We start from the raw sequence: 24,185 nt of genomic DNA on the forward strand, positions 1-24,185 counted from the left end.
AACAAATTTGGCTTTAAGCAACAAAAAAACCTTACAGATATTTAAACACATTTATTTCCGAAAAAGATCAGAGATAACGATTCAAAAACCACTGCAAACATAAAAATAATAAAAAAAAAGTAATCTTGATGCAAATTTTTCCATATTAATTACATAAATGGTTGACCGAAACTAAACATTAGATTTGTTTACAGTTGCTGATAAAACCACGGATGTTTATTTAAAAAAATGTTTTTTTTTATTGATTTATTATTATAAAATATCAATTCAAACTGCAATTATGATGCTTCAGTTAAGTACAATTAACTATAGTTTTGATTAATTATAAATTCTTACGGCTTCAGCTTTTTTGGTACTATTAACATGAAAACAGCTACATTTATACTCATAATTGAAAAAATATTCGTTTAGGTTGATAAAAACAAGCATTTATTGTATGTTTCAGAGAAACTTTTGCTTGGATACACAGTTTTCTTCATTTTTGAAAGTTAAATTAACAGGGGTCCACTTTTGGAAAAGTTTGGATTTTAGTTGTCCTATATTGGACCCCCCTAATTTTTGCTCGAAAATGGCAGTTCTTCGCTATATTTTAGTAAAGATCCTTTAACTTACATTATTTCGACTTGCTGAAGTTAAATAATCAGTCAAAAAATAATTGGATGGTTAATTCAATCATTAAATATAAATGAAGTTTTGTTGTGAAAATGCTAGTGGCCATGGCTGATTTCAGATGTGGAAATCAAAACACTTATTTTGGTAAAAAGGACAATTCAATGTCAGTCAACATTGTTTTAAATGATGCTGAACATGCCAAATAAAAGATTTGTAGACAACAACACGCTTGAAATTGTGATTTAATTGAATTTTTCATCAAAAACCCTTCAGAAGGTCCACTATAGGAAAGGGGTCCACTAATGGATAACGTACCCTATAAAAAATGTATCTGTCGATCAGCCAGAGTCTGTTGCAAAGTACCTCAAATTCAACGAGCAAATCATTCTCAGTGTTTCCAATGACGTTTGTCACTCGCAAAAATCCTCTCTGGCATCACTGCCTTCCGTCTGATTTCAAACCAGAGGTCTGTCACGTCCTCCCGGTCAGTTTGACAGTAGCCCACATGCGCCTGCTCCTACCATCTGCCGCCAGCAGTGAGCCCGAAACATTCAACCGGTATCACCGTTACCGACCCAACGGCAGCGGCCCTCCCCCTGGCTTTGAACGCCAGTTTTTTCCGCTGTCAAAAGATACTTGTAAAAAGCGAACCTCTAGACGGCTGCTGCTGCTGCTTTTGCTTCTGCCTCTCCGGTTGTCGTCGTCGGAATATTGCCCTAGCACAGAAAAAAAGATTCCCGTACGCCATTACGTCGACAGGATTGTGTGCTCCAGTGTGCGGGACACGGATTCCGGAAGTTTAGAGTGTTTTCCCCCGGAGGAGAAGGAGGTTGCGCGCCCCATCTTTGCTGGAACCAGGGTGGAGGAGCATTTTCAATTTCTTGGGTCAATATTCCAGAGAAGAGTGTGTGTGGCGCGGCGGTGGTGGTGAATTGAATTTTTTGACGTTTTTTGTCCCCGGAGAAAAAAGCGAATTTTGCGCGATAAATTCCGGCTTCCGGTGCGGTTCTAGTACGCGGGAACGGATAGGGGGACTCGCGTAACGGAAGCGATCCCGCGGTAGGCGTTGGGTAAGTTTTGCAAATTTGTGTTACGTTCTTTTTATTTTTTGTCTTTTTTTTGTTGCAAACAATTTCATACGAAGCTACAGTCTTTACACTGCACACACTTAAACCAAGTGCACCAACACAGCATCAACTTTGGAGGAGGAGGAGAGAGATTTCGCATCATATGTGAAGCTGCAGCTTTCTTGCTTTTTGTGGGCACTTTTTATGTTAGATTACAAGAAGCATAGATTTAATTGCATTTTTTGTTGAGAGTAGAAAAGAAACGATATTTACAGTTATGTTCAATTCCACTCAAGTTTTGTTTTCTGTTCTTTTAACGATTAGTTAATTACTATGTGATTCAATTTTTAAAATTTGTTTTATCAGTTCTTAAAAAATGAAAGTTCCGAGTTGTTTTCTTAATTGACATAATTTTTAAAAATCTACGTTTTTGTTGGTTCTCAAAAAGCGTTTTATCGATACATCCATGGAGTTTGTTATATTTGTATCTTTTGGGTACAATAACTTATTAGTTAAACTATGTATCATGTCACAAAGGGAACTATCCGGAAATTTACATTTAATCCAAAATATATAAACTAACAAATATCAATACTAAATCTAACTAACTAATCTAAATATGACGATTCAGTTAAACTGGATTGAAACACAATAACTAAGACAATCTAGGGTGTTCATCACTCCCTTCCTTCAATAAAAAAAACTTAATCTGAATCTGAAATATCGTCCATGTTAAATATGAAGAAAAGACGATTCAGTTAAATTTTATTTTTCTCGTGTTCAGAAGGTAATTTTGGGCAACTTTTGTTCTACGAAAAACTTTACTTCTCCTGTTTTGTTTTTTCTTGATTGATTTTTAGTATTTTAATTTGCATTTATCTTGTTTAGTTTTTGTTTAGGTTTGGTTTTTTTTTTTTGATTATTAGGCCTCCTATTATTACATTTTGTCTTTCTATTTTTTATGTTTTTTTTTTTTTGTTTAGTCTGGTACACTACAAAAATTACTGCATACTTTTTAATTAAAATATAGGAAATGTTAGTAAAAAAACAAGGCCAAAGTTGACCACTGATAAAATACATTTTAAAAATATGGGCAAAATCACATAAAACAAGTCAACCATAAAATATTCCAACTAGAAAAATTCTAAAATTTTAAAAGTTCTCCCTCCGTTCAAAAATTAATAAAAACTGAATCGTAACAAAAAATATCGGAATATCTATATCGGGCTTATAACAGGGCACTGTCCTTCGAAATACCCGTTAAAAGCTGGATCATAAACATAAAATGTGAAATTTAATTAAATTCCAGAAATTACACGTTATATTCGAAACAATTGGGCATATCTCTGTTTATATGGAGCAGAAACAGATATCTTTTTTTAGAGAACTTGTTTTGCGAACTAATTGAATCGGAATTGTTTTAAAATTTAATGGTGCAATATGGCCGAGGATTGAAAACATAATTTTAGATTTGATTTTGGTACTAAATTGCGAATCGATTTTCGAAGTCCTAGCCATAACCTATAACTTTGACGAAGACACCAAATCGATCGTAAAATCCAAACATAAAGTCCAGACTCGATTATCCGAAAGCCTTGAAGTTTTTTTTTAGTCGAGAACAGAACACTGATGAAGTCTGCGGCCCATTCATAGTCCATGATCGATTATCCGCAGTCTTATTTTTTTTTTTTTTTTTTTTTTTTTGTGGGACTTAAGACTTCTGCGACCATTTAGTTGATCTATACTAAACCATTAGATAATCCAGTCTGGACTGTAAAGCTTGGCACGAATTTTACTCACATGCAAAATCAGGAGGGAAAGTTATGTGTTTCTGGGCTGAGATATTAATTTTTAATTCCAGAGTTTTTTTAAGGCCTTACATGGAGTTTTTTTTTTAAGGGTCCAATAAAACAAATTTTCAGTTTTTACTCTTTGGGTGTTTTTTAATACCCCTGACTCAAGGCGGTTTTAAAACCACCAAAAGGCAAAAACTGGAAATTTGGTTTATTGGACCTTTAAAAAAAAAACTCCATCTATAAACTATTGTCTTTCATATGTTTATACTACCGTTCTACGCATAATTGACCTTGTTCAAAAAAGTGCAACTGAGAAAAACGCTATTGAAATTTTTCGACCAATTTCTGAGTTTCTACGCATTATTGTCCCGTGGGTTCCTATCCGTCCTATGTGTCCCTAATCGCCCCAGATGTAGGTGTAAGGGCAGTGCGTGTTCGTCGGGAACCTAGTGCATAAGATCGGTCAAGGCCCGTTCTTACACTGAAAATTTAGAATTGCGAATTGCGAAGTATACGACAAACTAAACTTAAAAATGTCAAAAAGCCAAAATCGTCAAAAAATGACATGAGACAATTATTCGTAGAACGGCAGTATAGGACCTATTAAAAAACTCTAGAATTCTGGAGTTTTTTCTTTCTTTTTTTTAAGAGGTCTAATAAACCAAATTTTTAAGTTTTTGAAGCCACCTTGAGTCAGAGGCATTAAAAAACACCCAAAAAGCAAAAACAGAAAATTTGGTTTTGGATCTTTCAAAAAAAACTCCAATATTGTACTGAAGACCTAACATTTGAGTTTAATCATTTTGTTTTGTTCTCTCAATTGCAGATGTTCAACTTTGAATCTTTAACCGAGTCACAATGTACTAAAAAATAACTCAAAGATGAGAACAAAAAAGACGACCCGCAAGGGCAAAAACTCGACCTCCTCGTCGGAAGGGGACGACCAGCAGCAGGTTTCCTCAACCAGCAAGGACGTGACCCCTCCGAACGGAACCGAGGAACCGGTCGAAGCCGAAAACGGTACAACCGACAACAATGGGAAGGACTCGCCCACCAGCGATAAAGGCTCGTCGGTAGCTCAGGACGAAGAACCAATCGTCGAGGTCAAGAAGGAGGAAACTGCTGCGGCAAAGGTTCTCCGGCTGGTGTCCATTGAAAAGCTGATGCGGCCGAGCCTACTCGCGACGAATGAAGAGAAGCCAATCCCGAAGATCAAAATCGGCGCTCGAATAGCGGCCGAAAGGGCCAACAAACGGGGCAAGGACGCGAGCGTCATCGAGATTAGCGACACCGAAGAGGACGACGAGCAGCCGCTGGCCAAAAAGTCGCGCAACGAAAGCGTACAGAATATATCGAGCGATGAAGAGAGTGAGGACGATGTTCCGATCAAGCGAAGGGTGTCACGAGCGGCTAAGAAACCCTCCAAAATCGTCATCAAGGATGAGGAAGACGAGGAAGAGGAGGAGGACGAGGCGCCGGTCGTCAAAAAGAAGCTGAGCGGTCCCAACAAGAGCAAGTCCAAATCCGCCAAACTCCCGGAGGGATGCAAGCCGCTGCGCGTAAAGGTAAGCCGGCTACCGGAAAATCTGGAACCGATCAAGCGCCGGTACAAGCTGACGGCCATCCTAGACGTGGAAAACCGCGTGATTACCAAGCTGGCCGTTACGGCGGCGTCGGCAATTTCGAGCAAACCAAAAGAGGCAGAAGCAAGCGCAAAGTCGAGGTCAAGTGACAGTAAGAAAACGAAGAGTGGTGGCGGTCCAACGGTGGCCCTGTCCAGTGGAAGTGATTCCGACGAACCGATCGCGAAAATCGCGACCAAGAAAGACAACATTCCCAAAAACGTAATGTGCTGCTGCGCAGCTGTGGCGTTACTTCTTGTTTCAGGGTTTATTTTTGTAGATCAATTTGATCGGGAGCAGAACCCTGCGGGTTTTGCTCTCGACCAAAGGTCCTTTTTTTTACTATAACGTGAGCCTGGGCTCCGTTTGTTTCCTCCCCCCAACAGAAGACTACGACGATGGCGGGACGTTCCAAGCGCACGCAGGTCGTCGCAAGCGATGACGACGACGACGATGACTTTGAGGTGGAGAAGCCCGCGAAAGCGGCGCCGGCCGGCAGACGGGGTCGGGGTCGACCCGCAAAGGTGATCAAGAACTCGTCATCGGAGAACGAAGAAGAAGACGAGGAGGAGGAGGAGGAGGCCGTTCCGGTTAAGCGTTCTGGTCGTGGCCGCGGCAGGCCCGCTGCCAAAGTGGTCAAGAACTCGTCCTCGGAGAATGAAGAGGAAGCGGCGGCCGAGTCGGAGGAGGACGGCAAGAACAAATCCGACTCGGACGATGACTTTGAGAAGGAGAAGACGCCGCCGAAGAAGAAGCGCTCGAGGATCAAGCGAAATTCGTCGACGTCCGACGAGGACGATGAAGACGATGGTGGCAAGAAGTTAGTTTTGGGGTTGAGTCTTACTTGAATTTGTTTCTAATGTGCTCTATTTTGCAGGAAAAAGCGCAAGAAGGAAAAGAAGAGTTCGGGCAGCGAAGACGATTCGCCAACCAAGGGCCGCAAAAAGATTCGTAAGATTCTTAAAAAGTCCAAACTTGAGCAAACCACAAAAGAGGCTGAACAGGAGGAGCGGGAACGCAAGCAGCGTATCGCCGAGCGGCAGAAGCTGTACAACCAGGTATACGACGAAAAGCCCGAAGAGGTCAAAGAGCTCAAGCAGCTGGTGCTGGACTTTGACGAGGAAACCAAGGAACCGCTGCTGGAGGTCGACAAGACGCTGGTGAAGAAGCTGAAGCCGCATCAGGCCAACGGTATCAAGTTCATGTTCGACGCGTGCTTCGAAAGTCTCGAACGAGCCCGCAACAGCAAGGGTTCCGGCTGCATCCTGGCCCACTGCATGGGTCTTGGAAAAACACTCCAAGTCGTCACGCTGTGCCACACGCTGCTCTCCAACTCGGAGTCGACCGGCGTGGAACGCATTCTGGTCATCTGTCCGCTCTCGACCGTGCTGAACTGGGTCAACGAGTTCCGGATCTGGATGAAGCACGTCAAAAAGGGCACCGAGGTCGAAGTGTATGAAATCTCCAAGTAAGAATGTAAACAGTCTTCCAAGAAGTGATTCCACAATTAAACACCATCTCCCTCTCAGATACAAAAACAACATTGTCCGCGCGAACCAGCTGATGGAGTGGCACAACGAGGGCGGCGTCATGGTGCTCGGTTACGACATGTACCGCAACCTGTCCAACCAAACGACCGGCCGGATCAAGAAGAAGGTGCGCGAGTCGCTGTCAACCTCGCTGATCGATCCCGGGCCCGATCTGATCGTGTGCGACGAGGGCCATCTGCTTAAGAACGAAAAGACGTCACTCTCGAAGGCGGTCAACCGGATTACGACGCTGCGGCGGATTGTGCTCACCGGAACGCCCATCCAGAACAACATGAAGGAGTGTAAGTGGAAAATTATCTTTTGAAAAATGAACGCTTCCCTAACACGGACGTGAACTTCAAGTGCCTACCTGACATTGATTTCAGAAATCGTCAGAAATAGGGCATGCACGAATTCAGTCGGAATTGAAACTGGACTGGAAACCAGCGGGAACTATAATTATCACGACGGTTTACCTTTTTTCGGTGGAGGGTACCATAAATACGCAACATGCGGCGGCATTTTCAGCCGCAACTGTTGAGAATCAAAAAATTAAATGCTGCTTTAACTCAATTTTAATCACTTTAATACTAGTTTTGATGTAACGATGGCTTTGCGGATCGGGTAGGAAGAGTTCGTATTCTTCTTTCGTTAAGTTTAGCTATAAAAAGTGGCATGATTTATCGATTTACAACGGGTATACAAAATAAGTGAAACAGAAAAAGAAGATAAAAAAGTCACATGGCATAACCAAAATGGTGTTGAATAACGTAGTTCCTGTTAGTTAGTGGAAGTTTACATCCGTGTTAGGGAAGCGCTATTTCTGTGTCCAATTTTATGCTTTTTAGATATTTGATTATTTAGATGTTGAAGAAGCGTAAATTTTCCTTGCAAATTCGCTGCACTTTGAAAAAAAAATGAAGCATTGAATTACTTCGACAGTGAAACTACTTTACTGATGTTGAATGCTTAAGGGGTTACATACATGTAAATCGTAAAAATGTCAGACACAGTGGTCCAGATCGTCAAATTAAGTGGAAAATTAATTTTCCAAAAAATGATGTCGTTCTGGAGCTTTGGTGTCTTCAGGAGAGTTATTGCGTATAGAAAGGGACAACTTTCGGCATGATTGGAAATTAGAGTGGTTCACGATTAGGTTGTTTATTTTTTATTCTAACTTTGTAGGAAAATTGTTGGAAATTCGATGAATTTGTTGTTTGCTGGACTTGTCAGTCCAAGCAACTTTGTCGAAGACACCTAATTTTTATCTCGCAACCCATGCCTTCTACGACCAAATTAAAAGAAAGCATCTGAACAAACCTTCAAAAATCAATGTAAAAAAAAGTAACAAAAGGTTAAATTTTTCAAAGCCCTAATATTGAATAACGTACAACTTTGCCGAAGATTCCAAATCGATCAAAAAATGTCTTCTCAAGGTACGGGTTTCTGCACGTTTTCATAACAGTTTTGTATGGACAGCTCCTAAGTTTGTACGGAGAATTGTATTGAGAAATCAATTGACCATTCCGACTCTCTCTCTCACTTCCCTCCTCACCCAGATTACTGCATGGTACAGTTCGTGAAGCCCAAGCTGCTCGGCACGTACAACGAGTACATGAACCGGTTCGTGAACCCGATCACCAACGGCCAGTACACCGACTCGACGCCGTACGACATCCAGCTGATGCGGAAGCGGGCCCACGTGCTGCACAAACTGCTCGACGGGTGCGTCCAGCGGCGGGACTACGCCGTCCTGGCGCCCTTCCTCCCGCCCAAGCTGGAGTTTGTGGTGTCGATCAAGCTGACGCCGCTGCAGGTCACGCTGTACAAGGTGAGCTAAGATTTAGAGAGTTTGGTAGCTGGAGATTAACGGAGGGGTTCTTTTCTTGCAACAGTACTACATGGAGACGCAAGCGCGCAAGCAGAGTGACGAAACCAAGCGGGCGTCCGTCCTGTTTGCCGACTTCCAGAACCTGCAGCGAATCTGGACGCACCCGAGGGTGTTGCGCTACAACAGCGATCGTTACGAGTACATGCAGCAGAAGAAGGTAGACTCAAGGCATGTTGTAGACCTGAGTAAACACTAAAGAGTATCGATCAATTTCAGCGCGACATGGAGTCCGACGAGGAGTCAATGGGTTCGATGAAGGACTTCCTGGACGACGAGGACAGCGAGGCGGAAACGACGCCGGACGAGTCGGAGAGCGAATCCGAGAGCGACGACAGTGACGACAGCCGCAAAAAGTCCAAAAAGAACAAGGGAAAGAAGGACAGCAAGAAGGAGGAAAAAGCCAGTTCGGACAAGGGCGGAGCGGCGCCGTCGCGGCGTACGCGGAACAATCCGGATGCCGGAGGTGAGTGTTCTTAGCGGGAAGTTGTAGTTTCGAACGACTTCTAACACTGACTCATTCCAGCTGACGAAGAAGACGACGACGTCCAGGAGGTCGAGCAGAAGAACGAGAACCCTACCGAGTGGTGGATGTCCATGTGTCCGGAGGAGGAGCTGAACAACCTGGAGCACTCGGGCAAACTTCAAGTGCTGTTTGAAATTCTCAAAGAGTGCGAAGCCATCGGAGACAAGCTGTAAGTCCGAAGCGGTCGAACTTTTCGCTGGAGTTCAAAGCGTGACTTATTTTCAGGTTGGTCTTCTCGCAATCGCTCTACTCGCTGGACGTGATCGAGCACTTCCTCGCGCTGGTCGACGAGAATACGCAGCGCGACGACGACGAGAAGGACACCGAGCTGGACAAGTACCAGGGTTCGTGGTCACTGGGGTTGGACTACTTCCGGCTGGACGGGTCCACCACGATCGAGAACCGCAACACGGCGTGTAAGGTGTTTAACGACGCGAAGAATCCGCGTGCGCGGTAAGTTTGACCAGATGGGATGAGGATTAAAGTTTCAAGATTGGGGGTCGAGGAATCAAATCAAAAGTTGTCGATTTAACTATTTAAACAACTTACGTTGCAAAACTTTCGATGAAAACCTGCTTGCTCATTTCCTACTGAGCTGACTGAGCTAGTTATGACTTTATTTAAATTTAAAATGCATTTAAGAAACTGTAATTGAATATCAAAGTGTTGATAAGCCAACATAAGGTGTCCGATGGAATTTCGTGCTGTTCCCTGAAGACGTTCCGGGCAAGTAGCGTGAGGGAAAATATCACTTTGTGTCCGGGACTAGGGAAAGCTGTATCAGCAAACTTAAGTCTGATATTTTTCCAAAACTTCATTGCCGACCTACGAATACTCAAATATTGCGATCATTTATTCGCAATTTCTCGATATACCTTCGACCCGAAAATCTCGACATGTGTTCAAAAAAATAATTCAAATAAAATTTTTAAAAAAATAAACAGAATAAAATACTAAATTTAAAGCATTTGAAAAAAATATCTAAATAATTTGAAAAGTTTTAAAAATGCTGCTAAATAAAAAAAACCCATAAAAGTCAGTAATAGTAAAAAAAAACATGAAAGTAAGTTTTAGAAATTTTAAAATATTCAAATGATTTTTAATTTTTTTATGTTTTTTGTTTTTGGTTTATTTCTTCAATTTTTTTCAGGTCGAATAAAGTTTTTCGAACATTTTTTAAAAATCTATTTCAAATTTCGATCGCAATTTTCAAAGCTTATGCAATGCTCTAACTTTCAGCTTTGAATTATGTCATTATCCGTATTTGAGTAAAAAGTTTAAAAAAATACAAATTTTATTATTCTAAAAGTAAAAAAAATCAAAGCATATTATTTATTTCGGGACCGTGGTGTAGGGGTAAGCGTGGTTGCCTCACACCCAGTCGGCCTGGGCTCGATCCCAGAAGGTCCCGGTGGCAAATTTTGAGACGAGATTTGTCTGATCACGCCTTCCGTCGGATGGGAAAGTAAATGTTGGCCCCGGTCTAACCTAGAGGTGTTAGGTCGTTAGCTCAGTCCAGGTGTAGGAGTCGTCTCCCAGGGGTCCTGCCTCGGTGGATTCGCTGGTAGGCAGTTGGACTCACAATCCAAAGGTCGTCAGTTCGAATCCCGGGGTGGATGGAAGCTAAGGTGGTAAAAAGAGGTTTGCAATTGCCTCAACAATCAAGCCTTCGGACACCTAGTTTCGAGTAGAAATCTCTTAATCGAGAACGCCAAGGCAAAGCTGTAGAGCGAATAATTTGATTTGATTTTTTGATTATTTATTGAGGTCAAATCTTTTCTTTCTGAGTTCAAATTTTAATGAAAACGGTGCAATAAATTCTTCGATATTTTTCAACAATGCTTGAGAAGGGATCTGTCACTGCATGGGACTGCTCGATATGTGAAAGAACTTTCTGTCAGCGATCATTTCCGAAAACGAAATTTGATCGTTGACACACAGCGCCTATCGTAATTGCACAGCTTGGCGACAGTCGGCGAATGTAGTAAACACAACGACGAAACAAACGAGCAACCGCCCCAACGAAACAACGTGCTCTCTTTCTCTCTTTTTTCGCTTCTCTCTTGTGTTTGCTGCGTGATGACAGAAGTAATTTGAATGCGATCATGGGAGCGATGATCGGAATATCGGTAGAATGTCAAAAGACCGTTTCTAGAGGGAGGCAAATGACTGTGTGAGTGACTTTGCGTAGCACTCATTCGTTTATGTGTGGAACGAACGTACGCAGAATGTCAAAATCAGGTAGTCGGTCGTGGTGAAGACGAAGAAGACAAGGTCGAAACTTTATAAGCAAAATTTCTCTGTTATTTTTGATTCCATATTTTAAATAGTAGCCTTGGAATTTAATCTTAATTTTTTTTGCCTCTGCCTTTTTATTAAATTTTTTGCCTCGATTAAACCACGTGGGAAGTAAAAAAAAAGAAGAAAAAAATCAAAAAAATTACCTCTGATTGTAAAAAACAAAATGATTTAGTGTTTTGATATCGACATTTTTTTATTCCTGAATTTTGCGCAATTAGTTAGACATTTTGCTATAAAATAAAAAAAGAATAAAAATTTTAAAAAATTAAAACAAAAAAAAATACATTTTAAAAATAATGTTTGAGACTTTAAATTTAAGTGACAAATTTATTAAATAAAAAAATTTAATTTCAATCCTTGAATTGTTGATAAAAACGTATTAAAAATGTGTTCGCCGGTCTAATCATGTAAAATTTAGAATTAAGGAGTTTTGAGCCTATGAATAAAAAAAAAATAACAAACTAAATATAGACTGTTTAAAATTTATGTAACATTCAAAAATAATTTGAAATTCTTCGCTAACAAACATAGACTTTTCGTGAGGTATAGCGCTTATTGAAATGTTAGCGACGAATTGGAAAATTACAAAACAAAAATAAAATTACAACCTACAAACTAAAAAATTGAAAACAGCAAGCTTTGAGATTTTGGATTTCAAAAACTGGAGCAGAATAACTGTTATTAAGAATGCTTTAAAATGCATATAAGATTCAATAAAAAAATATTATTATTTTCGCAATTCGCAATTTTTGCCATTTTAAGATTCAATAAAGAAATATTATTTTTTTAAACTTAAAATTGTTAAATAACATAATTACAGAAATTTAACTTGTTAGTATGAGCATTCTGAATAAAAAAAACTAGATTCAGAAATTGAATAGCTACTATACCATTTTACAGAAATAAAACCTAAAGCATGGTTTTAAAACATGGTTGGCCCAAGAGAATATTAAAAACCATATTCGCAATTCGCAATTTTCAGTGTAAGAACGGGCCTTGACCGATCTTATGCACCAGGTTCCCGACGAACACGCACTGCCCTTACACCTACATCTCACCCTTGCTCTGAGTCAGTACGAGCAACACGCTAGAACACGCTTTGAGTGTTCGTGCCAGGCATGCACACCTTCTTTTCCGGTTACGCATTTTAACTCGACCGGGGGTGGTACATTACGTAGGGTTTGATGTAAGTATAAGCGCCTAACCATTTATAGTGTGCCTATCAACTTTCATAAAGCAAAAACTGTTATATTTTTAGTTTGAATTCAAAAACTAATTGTTATTTACTGTGTATTGTTTTCTCCTGAAATCTTCCCTATTGTTGAGTCGTGTTTATCTGTTGCTATTTCTTTTGTCGCGGTGTTTTGTTACAATATTTTGGTCCTAAGCATTTTATAAAAGTTTTTCAAAAGTGCAATAGTAATATTTGCGTTAATCCTTTAATCATTTCATAAATTGAGTCAGGGCTCGAACCTCACTTGCTTAAGAAAAAGGTGAAGTTTCAAAACAATGGACAGTGAAAGAAATATACTATGTAAAGAATCAATAGTAAAAGAAAGATAGTAATTTATGAAGAAGATAAAGAAATTAACAATAGTTAATAAATAGAGGTAACAAATATGCTTAGATTGTATTGAGGGCAATTTACAGGGGAGATGAGAAATTATTGAAATAGATAAATAAAGAAAAGGCACATGATAAACAAAATTGACATCGCTGCCAAATTAAGGGAAAGCAGACAGTTTGTTGCAGCAGCATCAATTAGTAAAATAGAGTGGAAAAGCGTTGAGAAATAAGAGAATCAAATAAGTAAAATCGAAATCAAATGGAGGATAATAAACAAAAGCCGTTTAAGAAAATCAGTGAAACTAAATAAACAGATGATAGATGGTAGCTAGAAGTGGAAAGGAGAGAGGAAACCCCGTTCTGCAACGTTCAGGTACATCCACAGCAGTTGACTCAACATACTGCGAATCTAAACAATACCGTCTACAATCACAAATTACTTCCCGTTCCCACATTGACGCGCCCCTTTCTTCTAGCCGTCTCGACTCTGACCCTCGCTGGTCAAAGGTTTACGATCCGTTTCCACAGGCCACCAGCTAGGTCATCATGAAAACCAAGCCAACGTGGAGGTAAGAAAATAGGATACTTGCAAGGAACCAGAGCTATACTGTCCTGATCAAGAAAGATCTAACAGGACTACGGACGTAGTCAGTGACGCTCCTTCCAGGATGTTCCTCGCCTGAGCGTCAACTGAAGAGATATCATCAGAATCATTCGCACTTGGCCTGCAAAATATTAAAAACCATATTCGTAAAAAAATCATTCATTTTAATTATTATTTCGATAAAAAATACCGCAAAATTTAAAAGGTTTCCTAATTACTCTAGCAAAAATTATGTGAGGTATATTGGACAAACCTTTCGGGGAAATTCGGACATCTTTTGTGGACTAATTTGGACACATTTCTAAAAACGAAATGAACAATAATTTTGGATGCTGTAATTTTATTTTGCCTCAGAACTTCGCTTTGCTTGGAGACAACAGACAGCCATCCGTTGCCAGCCGCTCCTTATCTCCACCGCGCAAATGAATTGAAAGACGGGAAGTGTAGGTTGTTCCACCTTTTTTAAGGGGATAGGGGAAAATCTCCACGGTATCCCCAAATAAGTTTTCGATCTTGAGAGGTTTTTCAAATTCCTTTTAAGTAACGATATCTCAGAACAGTGTTGTTGGTGAAAAGTTTACCAATCCAAGAAATGCATTTTCTTACAGATTGTTCCTTATCTCTACGAGAGCCGGTGGTCTCGGTATCAACCTGGTGGCTGCCAACCGCGTGATCATTTTCGACGTTTCCTGGAATCCCTCGCACGATATTCAGAGTATCTTCCGAGTTTACCGGTTCGGTCAGGTCAAACCTTGCTACATCTACCGGTTCCTGGCGATGGTAATGCAATGATCTTTTAGGTGAAAATTTGTGATTAAAAAGTACAACTCGAATTTCAGGGCACGATGGAGGAGAAGATCTACGAGCGACAGGTCACGAAGCAGGCCATTTCGAAGCGCGTCATCGACGAGCAGCAAATCGATCGGCACTACAAGGAGAACGACCTGCAGGAGCTGTACCGGTACGATATGATCGACCCGGAGGAGGCGCGACCGATGCCAAATCTGCCGAAAGACCGGTTATTTGCGGAACTGTTGAAAAAGTTTGAAACCTTGCTGTACAAGTACCACGAGCACGACTCGCTGCTCGAGAACAAGGAGGAGGAAACGCTCAACGAGGAGGAACGCAAGGCGGCCTGGGAAGAGTTTGAGCAGGAGAAGAACCGGCCCCCGGTGACCAACTACGGCGGGGCGGTGTACGGCATGAACATGGGCATGAACATGAACATGGGAATGCGAGGTGAGTCTACCAGTAATTGAATCTTTTAGCTGGACAACGTTTTGAGGTGTTGTTTTCTTGTCACAGGTAACGGCCCCGTTACGTCGAGCAACATCTTTGGCTTCCGGAACGACGTGCTGCTCAAGCTGCTCAACATGAAGGCCCGCCAGGATAATCCCACCTTTAACGACTCCCGAGTCGCCACCCTAATTCCCTTCCTCATGCAGGAACTGTGCCGGCAGATGAAAGATGGTGAACTATCGGTATAACTGCTATCCGGCGCGACGTTAGTTCCAATTGACGAACTCTCCCCTCTAATATCGCCCTCTTCTTGATCTCTTCAGATGTACAAAAGCCTCCTCGAGCTTTACTACCAGCTGGAAGCACCATCGTACGCCGCCGCCGGTATGGGCTATAACAACCCGATGATGATGCAGCAGCAGCAACCTCAGCAGATGGGACGACCTATGATGATGGGGGGCGCCCAGGCCACCCCGGCGTACAACATGACCCAGTTGCAGTACATGCGCGAGCAAGAGCAGCTCCGGTACGCACAGATGGGGGTAAGATGACTCACGGTATTCACGGTGAAGAACGCCCTTTTTAATTTTGAAACTCAATTCTAGCAACCCGGAGGCAGCGGCACGAATCGAGGCGTCATACTGAACGAAGCACAAAAGCGGTTCATGAATGATCCCGTGGAAATCGTAGAACTGGATTAATTTAATCACTCACTCCCAAAAACACAAAACCCACAAACAGTAGAAGAAAAAAAAGGATATCAACCGCGCACCACATTGAACTTTGTAGTGACCGTTGCGTTGAAACTCAGCATAATCCTCCCCCTCCGCATCTTTTTGATTCGTACAGTGCAGTGAAACATGATGGACCCTCCCACAATCTGCGGGGAGGTCCTACCCAAATTCGGATCTCACACAGATAACAAAAGAAGAAAGGAAAAAAATGGTAGCAAAAGAAATACATCTTTTAAAACAGTCGTCGTAGTCTGAAGCATCATAAGTGCAGTGAAGCGTCTTATTTATATAACAAAAAAAAAACAAGTAATAAATGTGTTGTTTTCCAACAACTAACCTCTGACTAGGTTAAAGAAACGGGAAGAAGTTGTTTCACTTTGAAAGTTTTTAAAAGAATGTCTTTTTTGAACTTGTATCCTCAAACATAACCCAGTTCAACGCAGTATCTTTGCGGCTGACTTTTCCCAGTAGGTCTGGGTTGAACAATTTGGCTGCTTAATTTGTATAAATTTACACCCTCACATTACACTTCCCTAACACGGACGTAAACTTCAAGTACTTGGAAATAATTACATTAGGTCTATTCCCGTACTGCAGAATTCTGCAATTCTGCACAAAAACGGCAGCAGAGCGTTCCCGTACTTTTCTGCAACAAAAGTAACTTTTCTTTCAGGCAGAACTTCTGCAGTGAGAGAGGTAGAAGTTGCAGCAAAACCGTTCCCGTACTTTTCTGCAAACTCTCTCTTCTCTTTCTTGTTGAAAAGTTACTGCAATTTGGTGTGATGGATGTTGAGTACACGCTTACGTTAAATTTGCAAGTTGGGTGAAATCAAGCATTTTATTATTAGTTGTAATAATAAATGATTTTGGGGTTGTTTTTTATGTCTGGTTTAATTGAGAACGATTTTTTTTTATGTTAACGATTTCAGGCTTAGTTCATTCATGTAATCAATGATAAAGCGATTTTTTTAGTGTTAATATTTTTACCTGATAAAACCTAAGCCATAGTGTTACAGCACGGCTAGTACCCCAACAAAAAAATGTACTTTAAAAACAAATAGTTTTTAAAAACTTTTAAAAGACACATTTATTTTGAGTTTAATAATTTCAAATAAATATTTGTTTAGGTATTATTTTTGATCATTAATTTATTTTGAATATACTCAATATGTGTGTTAAAATAATAGGTAAATTTAATTGGCAAATCATAAATTGAACCTTAAACGGCGCTACCTACCAATTTGTATTCTTACATGAACCAAAAAAAAATGCAATTGTGTCGACATTAAAATTCTGAAATTCTTAAATTTTTAAATTATTAAATTCTTAATTTCTTCGCCATCTTGAATCATAAAAAATACACATTTTTTGGAGTCATATTTTAGGTTAGAAACTCAAATTTAGACGATTAAGAGATTGGATATTTTGATTGTTTCTATTTTATTTATATTTTTGTTTTAAATTTTTTGATTGACACAATTTTTAATTTTACTTATTTTTGAAGCAATCATAAATATTCAAACTTTTGTTTTTTATTTCGATTTTTTTCGACCTTTATTATAATTAATTTGAATTTTTAAAATTAATATTTTTTTTTGAAATTTTAAACATTTTGAATTATTTAGTTATTAATTATTTGAATTTAAAACTTTGAATTTGTGATTAATATTTTTTTTATTTTTCTGATATATTCTTTATATCTGATTCATGTTTTTTTTAAATTTCTCAATTTGAAAATAATATTTTTTTATATTTTTAATTATGGATTTCTTTTTTTATGTGTTTTAAAATTTTTGAGTCTGCGATTCATTTTTTTAATTTGCCAATTTTGCTGCGTCACCGTTGTTCTTTCACGTGACATCCAGTCATAATGTATTTTTGGCCCCTTCTATATTAAACCTTTGTTTGTCTTTTTTTAAATCATATTTATTAAACGTACCTGCCACTCTCATATTGTAAAATTGTTTACCTTATGTAAAAGTTTCGAGTTGTTTCTATTTTATTTAATTAAACATTTTGAAATAATCAAAAAACTTGAAAATCCAATTTGAGTAAATCCACTCAACTGTGTACAATATTGCAGAAAAAGTACTGGAACGCGCTACTCAGGCAAAAGTTTTACCGCTTCTCTCCTTGCAGAACTTCTGCAAAAGAGAGAGTTGAAGAGAGCGAGCTGAAAAGTACGGGAACGTGCTGCAAAAAAGTGACTTATGCTGGCTGCAGAATTCTGCAGAACCTGCAGAAATTCTGCAATTCTGCAGGTACGGGTATAGTGTGTTAGTTACCTCGGCAACTGAAGGGGCGTACACCTCCACGACGTCTTCAATGGATAACGCTTTATTTCTGAAAAGTAGAGTTTGAGTCCAACCACTGCCATCTCTGCTCTGGACATGCAACGCACTCGATGTGTTCTGCAAATTTTAGATGTATGAAAATACATTTCCTCAATTTTATGTTAGCCACGACATCTAGAACAAATAATTCTAAATTTATTTTAAGCAAAATGACAGAAAAGAGTCAAAGTAACGTAATGCGATTTCGATATCTAGACTTTTTTTTTTGATTAGGTCCTATAAACAAATGTAAACATTGAGTGTATCCCGCTTACTCCGATGGGCATTAACATATGGTGTAAAAGGGATACACTCAATGTTTACATTTGTTTATAGGACCTAATCAAAAAAATTTCGAGATATGTTTAATATTGAGCCATCTTCTGAACATTATCACTTCTAGAGTTCGTTAGACACTTGAAGTTCACGTCCGCGTTAGGGAAGCGCACGTTTTCATAAACTTACAATTTTCGCAAAGCTGTCTCCAGTTTGTTTTTAAACAAATTTTACCTACGGTAATGTGAGATTAATGAGTAAAAAAAACATCAAAGACCAAGAGTTTGAAGAAAACTTTATTTCTCTCGATAACAGCAATGTATTGTTTTGAACAAGTTCATAAATGCACTCACTGGTATGTGTGTAAACGTTGCACGTTTCGTCACTACAAAAATATAAATCTATAAAACTTTTCAAAAAAGTATTCATCCTAACCGTAATAAATGCACTTTAGATTGGAAGACACACGTGTTGTTTAACCCGCATTTCGCTTACATTCGGAATATTCCGAACTTGGTATCCCCGATGGGTTTGTTGAGGGCCGCCTGCAGACTCAGCCCGAGGACCTTCCGCGTGTCAACCGGATCGATGATTCCGTCGTCCCACAGGCGGGCCGAGCTGTAGTACGGCGATCCTTCGGCCTCAAACTGCTCGATGATCGGCGCCTTGATCTTCTGGCCAATTTCCTCCGTCCATTGCTTGCCGGTGCGCTTGTACTGCTCCTCGGTAATCTGTGCCAGCACTCCCGCGGCTTGCGAACCTCCCATGACCGAGATGCGACTGTTTGGCCACATGTACAGGAAGCGGGGCGAGTAGGCGCGACCGCACATTCCGTAGTTGCCGGCACCGTACGAACCGCCAATGATTAGGGTCAGCTTGGGGACGTTGGCACAGGCCACTGCCGTGACCATCTTGGCACCGTTCTTGGCGATTCCACCGGCTTCGGCGTCACGACCCACCATAAAACCAGTAATGTTCTGCAGGAAGATCAGCGGAATCTTCTTCTGCGCACACAACTCGATAAAGTGAGCTCCCTTGAGGGCACTCTCGGAAAAGAGGACACCATTGTTGCCGACCACTCCGACCAGCTGACCGTACAGTCGGGCATACCCGCAGACAATGGTTTCGCCGTAGAATTTCTTAAACTCGGTGAACCGACTTCCGTCAAAGATGCGAGCGATTACCTCGCGAACGTCGAACGATTTTGTCAAGTTGGCGCCCACAATTCCGTACAGCTCCTCGGCGTCGTACTTGGGTGGTTCCGGATCGGACAGGAAGCTCAACCCGGTGTGATTCATCATTGCCTTGGTTGAATAGCCGGCATTTTCGTCGTAAGCACTTGGTCGGTTCAGATTCTGCACCACCTGGCGGGCCAGGAACAGAGCATGCTCGTCGTCCACCGCGTAATGATCAGTGACTCCCGAGGTGCGACAGTGAAGATCTGCCCCGCCAAGATCTTCCGCCGATACGACCTCCCCCGTGGCAGCCTTCACCAACGGCGGACCAGCCAAAAAGATCGTTCCCTGCTTCTTCACAATGATGCTCTCGTCAGCCATGGCCGGCACGTACGCCCCACCAGCCGTACACGAACCCATCACGACCGCAATCTGCGGAATTCCCTGCGCCGACATGTTCGCTTGATTGTAGAAAATCCTTCCGAAATGCATCTTGTCCGGAAACACATCGGCTTGCCGCGGCAGATTCGCACCACCGGAATCGACCAAATAAATACACGGTAGATTATTTTCCTTTGCAATCTCCTGCGCCCTCAGGTGCTTCTTCACCGTAATCGGATAATAACTCCCCCCCTTGACCGTGGCATCGTTTGCCACAATCACACAATCCACACCCTGCACCCGACCCACCCCCGTTACGATCCCAGCCGCGTTGACCACATCCTTCCCGTACATGCCATGGGCGGCCAACGTGCTAAGCTCCAAAAACGGCGAACCCGGATCCACCAACCGGTTGATCCGATCCCGTGCAAGCAACTTCCCTTTACTCGTGTGCCGCTTGATCGCTTCCGGTCCACCTCCGGTCAGCACCTCCCCCGTAATCGACTTCAGCTCCCCAACCAACTCGCGCATCTGCGAGTGATTTTCCTGCAACGAAGCAACTTATTAACCAGCCTGGCAACAAGCGAGAACCTTCCTCCTTAGTTACCTTGTACTCGGCCGATTGGCGATTCACCTCGGTCGTGAGCACGTTGGCTTCGGAAATGTGAACGGCACGGCGGCATGCTTGGTGCAGGGGTCGCAGCGCGGACAAACGCGACCCGAGGAGAACGGATTTTGAGAGCATTTTTATCACAACGGCGCAGAATAGGATATTATGTAAACATGCAACTGGTTGGTGATGGTGGAACGGAGCGAAGGAACGAACGAATGCGGAGCACGCACTGATAAAGGCGCTGGATGACAGAAACATACAATTTCATCGCATTTCTTATCGCGCGCGCGCGGTTTGACAGCTGGAGAAAAAACATCGAAACCTTTTAAGCACGGAGGAAGAATTAGGGCGATTTAGTTTTAGTTATTTGAACAATGATTTATTTTCAATTTATTTTACTGGTCAAAATTCTCCTGACTGAAAGGCTTTTGGAAAAGATGGAGTTTGTAAAAGCTTTATAAAAGCATCATTACCGATGCGTTACGGAATTGTTGCTGTCTTAGCACAATGCAAATTTTATTTCAAGTTTTTGTCAACCCTTCAAAATTGGGTACTACACTCAAACCCCGATGGTTTGACACCAACTGTTGTCAAACGAACGGGGTCACTTTTTAGTTTGACACCCCTTTTACACGGAGTTCACACGCACTACCAAACGATTGTTGTGATAGTGTGCGTGAGCGCTGTGTAAAAAGTGACAGTTCGTCACTTTTTAGTTTGACTTTGACCAACCAACGGGGTACAAACTAAAAAAGTGTCAAACGAAAAAGTGACCAACCACCGGGGGTTGGGTGTAAAGCCCTAAGTCAATTTTTGTGTACAACGGTAAAAAACACGATCAAAAACTATTTCTGATCACTTTTTTTCAGACAACATTTTTTCGATGGATCATCTATGGTCCCCTTGGAACGAGCTTTCAAGTAGGAACTTTTCTGTCAAGAAGGACCGCGAGGTTAACTCTCCAAAATTGATTTAAAAATCAATTTTAAACTTGGGTAATTGTACTCAGAAAAATAAGCTTTATCGCTGTAAACAATAATATCAGCAATCTAAGCTTAGCAATCTTGCTAAAATTCATGTTTTCATTGAACAATCTTATAAAATGTTTGTAAACTTTTCAGAATCAATCAAATAAAAACTTTTTAAGCCCTTTAAAAAATTTGAATGTTGAGACCACAACCACGGTTAAAAACGTAAAATTTAGAAAACATATATTATATTTTTTTTTAAGAAATCATGTCTAGATTTTCAAAAATTCATTGATATTTTTCAAACTTTTGTCAGAAGCAGAACTGTTGATTTATAAAGCAATTTTTGATACTTTTTGCCTAAACATGTTGAAAATAAAGCGGATTCAACCAGAGCCGAGGGTTAAAAACTTTCAATTACTACCCCTAACTAGGGCTAGTGAATTTTCACAAAAAATCTCATTTTTTAAGTTAATTTTTTCCTATTTTTTAAGGATGAGTTGATTTGGGCCTTCGAGTTGGCCGGTCGATCGTCGAGTTCTCTCCGTCGCGCGCGTGTGTGAAAAAAAAAATGGATTCCGGAAAATTCTGGAAGATTCATTGTGGGGGAAGGAGGAGTGAAACGATAAAAGAAGATTTCAGTTGATTTGGGCCTTCAAGTTGGCCAGTCGATCGTCGAGTTCTGCCAGCCGCGCGCGCGTTTGTTAAAAACTGGACTTAACTGAAAAAAATACGAACAGTCTCGCGGTGAAATTTGTTTTCGTTCGTCGTTCGATAGAAATTTCTTGAATCGATTAAGTTGTTAGATACAATTCGAGTCGTGTTCGTACTAACTTTATTAATCGTAGTCACCGTTTGTTTCTTAAATACGAAATAATGTATTCTTTTCAAAAAAATTTCCAGACATTTAATTAAATGTGTGGTGATATTATATTCTACATTGTTTCAAGTTCAATCCCTTTCCATAGCATCGCCGCTCGGAAGGTTCGTCGTCGAATAGTTAGTAAAACATGCATTTTCATTTTAAAGACTTTCTCAAAGCATCGTTGCTCAAAAGCACGCCGGCGGGAAATACGCGAAATAAATTATTACTCGCGAGAAAGTAGTGGAAGATTCTTGAATTTATTGAAAGAAGGATTCGTGTCGTCGTGTGTATGTTGAATTTCTATAGTTGAGCCGGTTGTTCGCGGTCCAAACTGGGCAAATTCGCGGTGAAGTTTGTTGCAAAGAAGTTTGCATGATAACGAATAATACGTGACTAAAATTTCATTTCGTTTTGAAAGCCCTTCCCATAGCATCGTTGCTCGGATGGCACGCCGACGGTAAGAAGTAAAAAAAAAGCGATTGATAAGTCCTTATCACTTTCTGGTCATATCATCTACCAAGATGAATCCTGACCTTCCCTTTCCTTCCCCTACTAACAAAATCCCCCACTTCCCGTGATGCTTGAAGGAGATGCTGTGGATTCAACGGTCTCATGCGGTGTCAACAGGTATAGAGCGACAAACTCTGTGTCTGATGAGTCTGCAACTTCAACTATCGGACTAACATTCCTACCTTTGTTGAACTGCATCTCCTTGGGGGGGCGCCGGTATTGACTTAAAGCAGAGATCTTCAGGGGTTATACAGTGAGGATGATTAGCTCCCACTACTCATCTGTTGGTTCATTGTGTAACTTCAGCTGATCCGTCAATAACGGAGTAGCAGCTCATTGGCAGTCAACCATGCTCATGCTCATGCTCATTTTTTCCTATTTTTTAAGGATACTGTTTAATACAGTGTTTCACGCAAAGTTCCAGCGAAATATATTATGGATTTAACATACTAGGGATGCATGTGCACATATCTAGAGTTTTTTTAAAGGTCCCATAAAACATATGAAAGTGAAAGACAATAGCTTATAGGACCTTTTCAAAAAAAAAAAACTCTAGATTTTTCCTTTAGGCAAACTTCAAAAAAGTAAGAGAAAAAACGAGATTCAAAAACTTAAAAAAACGCAAAGCAGTTTGAGCTATTTTTATCCCTGTTCAATTTATTTAAAAAAAAAAAACTATTAACAAATTAACAACGCAAAGGAACCATAAAAATAGAAATCTGGTCATAAATATTTTTTCTTCAATGAATTTAATTTAAATATTGCTATAATGTGTTGTAAGAATTTTGTTAAGCAATTTGCAATATATTCCAATTTTCTAGAATTTTCAAAAACAAATATTAAAAATACTGTTCAAAATAAAATTTTGCCTTAACTTTTTTTGGAAAAAATAAAAATTTCTCTTTTGCTAAAACCATGAACAATAAAATGTTTTGAAATTGGCATACCATGTAATTTCATTTTTTTTTTGCCGTAAAAAATAACTAGCCCTACCCGTAACGTTACTTTTTTAGTTTAGTCACCCACTCACACACCGGTTTTTAAGGAATTGGGTCAAAAAATTAAGCTTGAATTTGTGATGTTATTGTTCACAACGGTAATGCTTATTATTATTTTTCTGAGTAACATGACCCTTTGTATGACCGCGAATAATTTAAAATTGATTTTCGTTTCGTTTCGTTTTACGGAGCAAGGTGGGGGACGCGGCCTCAAGTCAGTCCAAGTCTTGTAGATCTTGTTCTTGTAGAAAAAAAGGGTAGTGCACTAGTATTGCATACAAAATGAACACCACCGGAAGATTTAGGGGATCGGGAGGAGGAAGGTGAAAGAAAATTAGTGTTGGTGTGAGTAGTAAGAACTTGGATTGACTTGAAATCAAATAAAAAAAATAACTTCGCGGCCTTTCTTGACAGCTCGTTTAAAGGGGACCCTAGTTGCTTCATCGCAAAAGGTTGACAATTGTCAATTTATATTTAGCATTAAAATGAAAAAAAGTGATCGGAAAGAGTTTTTAATCGTGTTTTTTTAGTTATTACCATTGTGCACAAATTACATAAGGCTTCAAGAAAATATAAAGAGTT

The 24,185-nt window shown here is 40.4% G+C and overlaps 2 protein-coding genes across 2 annotated transcripts; one reads left to right on the forward strand and one right to left on the reverse strand.

Annotated features, from left to right (window-relative positions):
- The first annotated feature begins 1,226 nt into the window (after positions 1-1,226).
- Positions 1,227-15,847, forward strand: LOC6042668 (transcriptional regulator ATRX homolog). Its single transcript, XM_038260001.1, has 15 exons — positions 1,227-1,682; positions 4,302-5,319; positions 5,484-5,917; positions 5,975-6,565; positions 6,627-6,928; positions 8,186-8,457; positions 8,522-8,674; positions 8,734-8,980; positions 9,041-9,209; positions 9,266-9,493; positions 14,120-14,291; positions 14,351-14,750; positions 14,817-14,992; positions 15,074-15,292; positions 15,356-15,847. Exons 2-15 carry the CDS (start codon positions 4,357-4,359, stop codon positions 15,449-15,451), a joined length of 4,422 nt encoding a protein of 1,473 aa, XP_038115929.1. The 5' UTR covers positions 1,227-1,682; positions 4,302-4,356; the 3' UTR covers positions 15,452-15,847.
- A 2,524-nt stretch (positions 15,848-18,371) lies between these two features.
- Positions 18,372-20,511, reverse strand: LOC6042669 (probable methylcrotonoyl-CoA carboxylase beta chain, mitochondrial). Its single transcript, XM_001853313.2, has 2 exons — positions 20,257-20,511; positions 18,372-20,195 (listed from the first exon to the last, which is right to left on the reverse strand). Exons 1-2 carry the CDS (start codon positions 20,392-20,394, stop codon positions 18,585-18,587), a joined length of 1,749 nt encoding a protein of 582 aa, XP_001853361.2. The 5' UTR covers positions 20,395-20,511; the 3' UTR covers positions 18,372-18,584.
- Positions 20,512-24,185: the final 3,674 nt, after the last annotated feature.

Source organism: Culex quinquefasciatus, chromosome 3, assembly GCF_015732765.1.
Source record: "Culex quinquefasciatus strain JHB chromosome 3, VPISU_Cqui_1.0_pri_paternal, whole genome shotgun sequence".
In the NCBI taxonomy this organism is placed as follows: domain Eukaryota; kingdom Metazoa; phylum Arthropoda; class Insecta; order Diptera; family Culicidae; genus Culex; species Culex quinquefasciatus.

What these genes read in the sequence shown, in the direction of transcription:
- LOC6042668 (XM_038260001.1), top strand. Translation starts at nt 4,357, where the DNA reads ATGAGAACAAAAAAGACGACCCGCAAGGGCAAAAACTCGACCTCCTCG. An exon ending in GAAGTGTATGAAATCTCCAA is followed by an intron (nt 6,566 to 6,626) that starts GTAAGAATGTAA and finishes TCTCCCTCTCAG; the next exon opens with ATACAAAAACAACATTGTCC. An exon ending in CCAGAACAACATGAAGGAGT is followed by an intron (nt 6,929 to 8,185) that starts GTAAGTGGAAAA and finishes CTCCTCACCCAG; the next exon opens with ATTACTGCATGGTACAGTTC.
- LOC6042669 (XM_001853313.2), bottom strand. Translation starts at nt 20,394, where the DNA reads ATGCTCTCAAAATCCGTTCTCCTCGGGTCGCGTTTGTCCGCGCTGCGA. An exon ending in GCCAATCGGCCGAGTACAAG is followed by an intron (nt 20,196 to 20,256) that starts GTAACTAAGGAG and finishes GCTTCGTTGCAG; the next exon opens with GAAAATCACTCGCAGATGCG.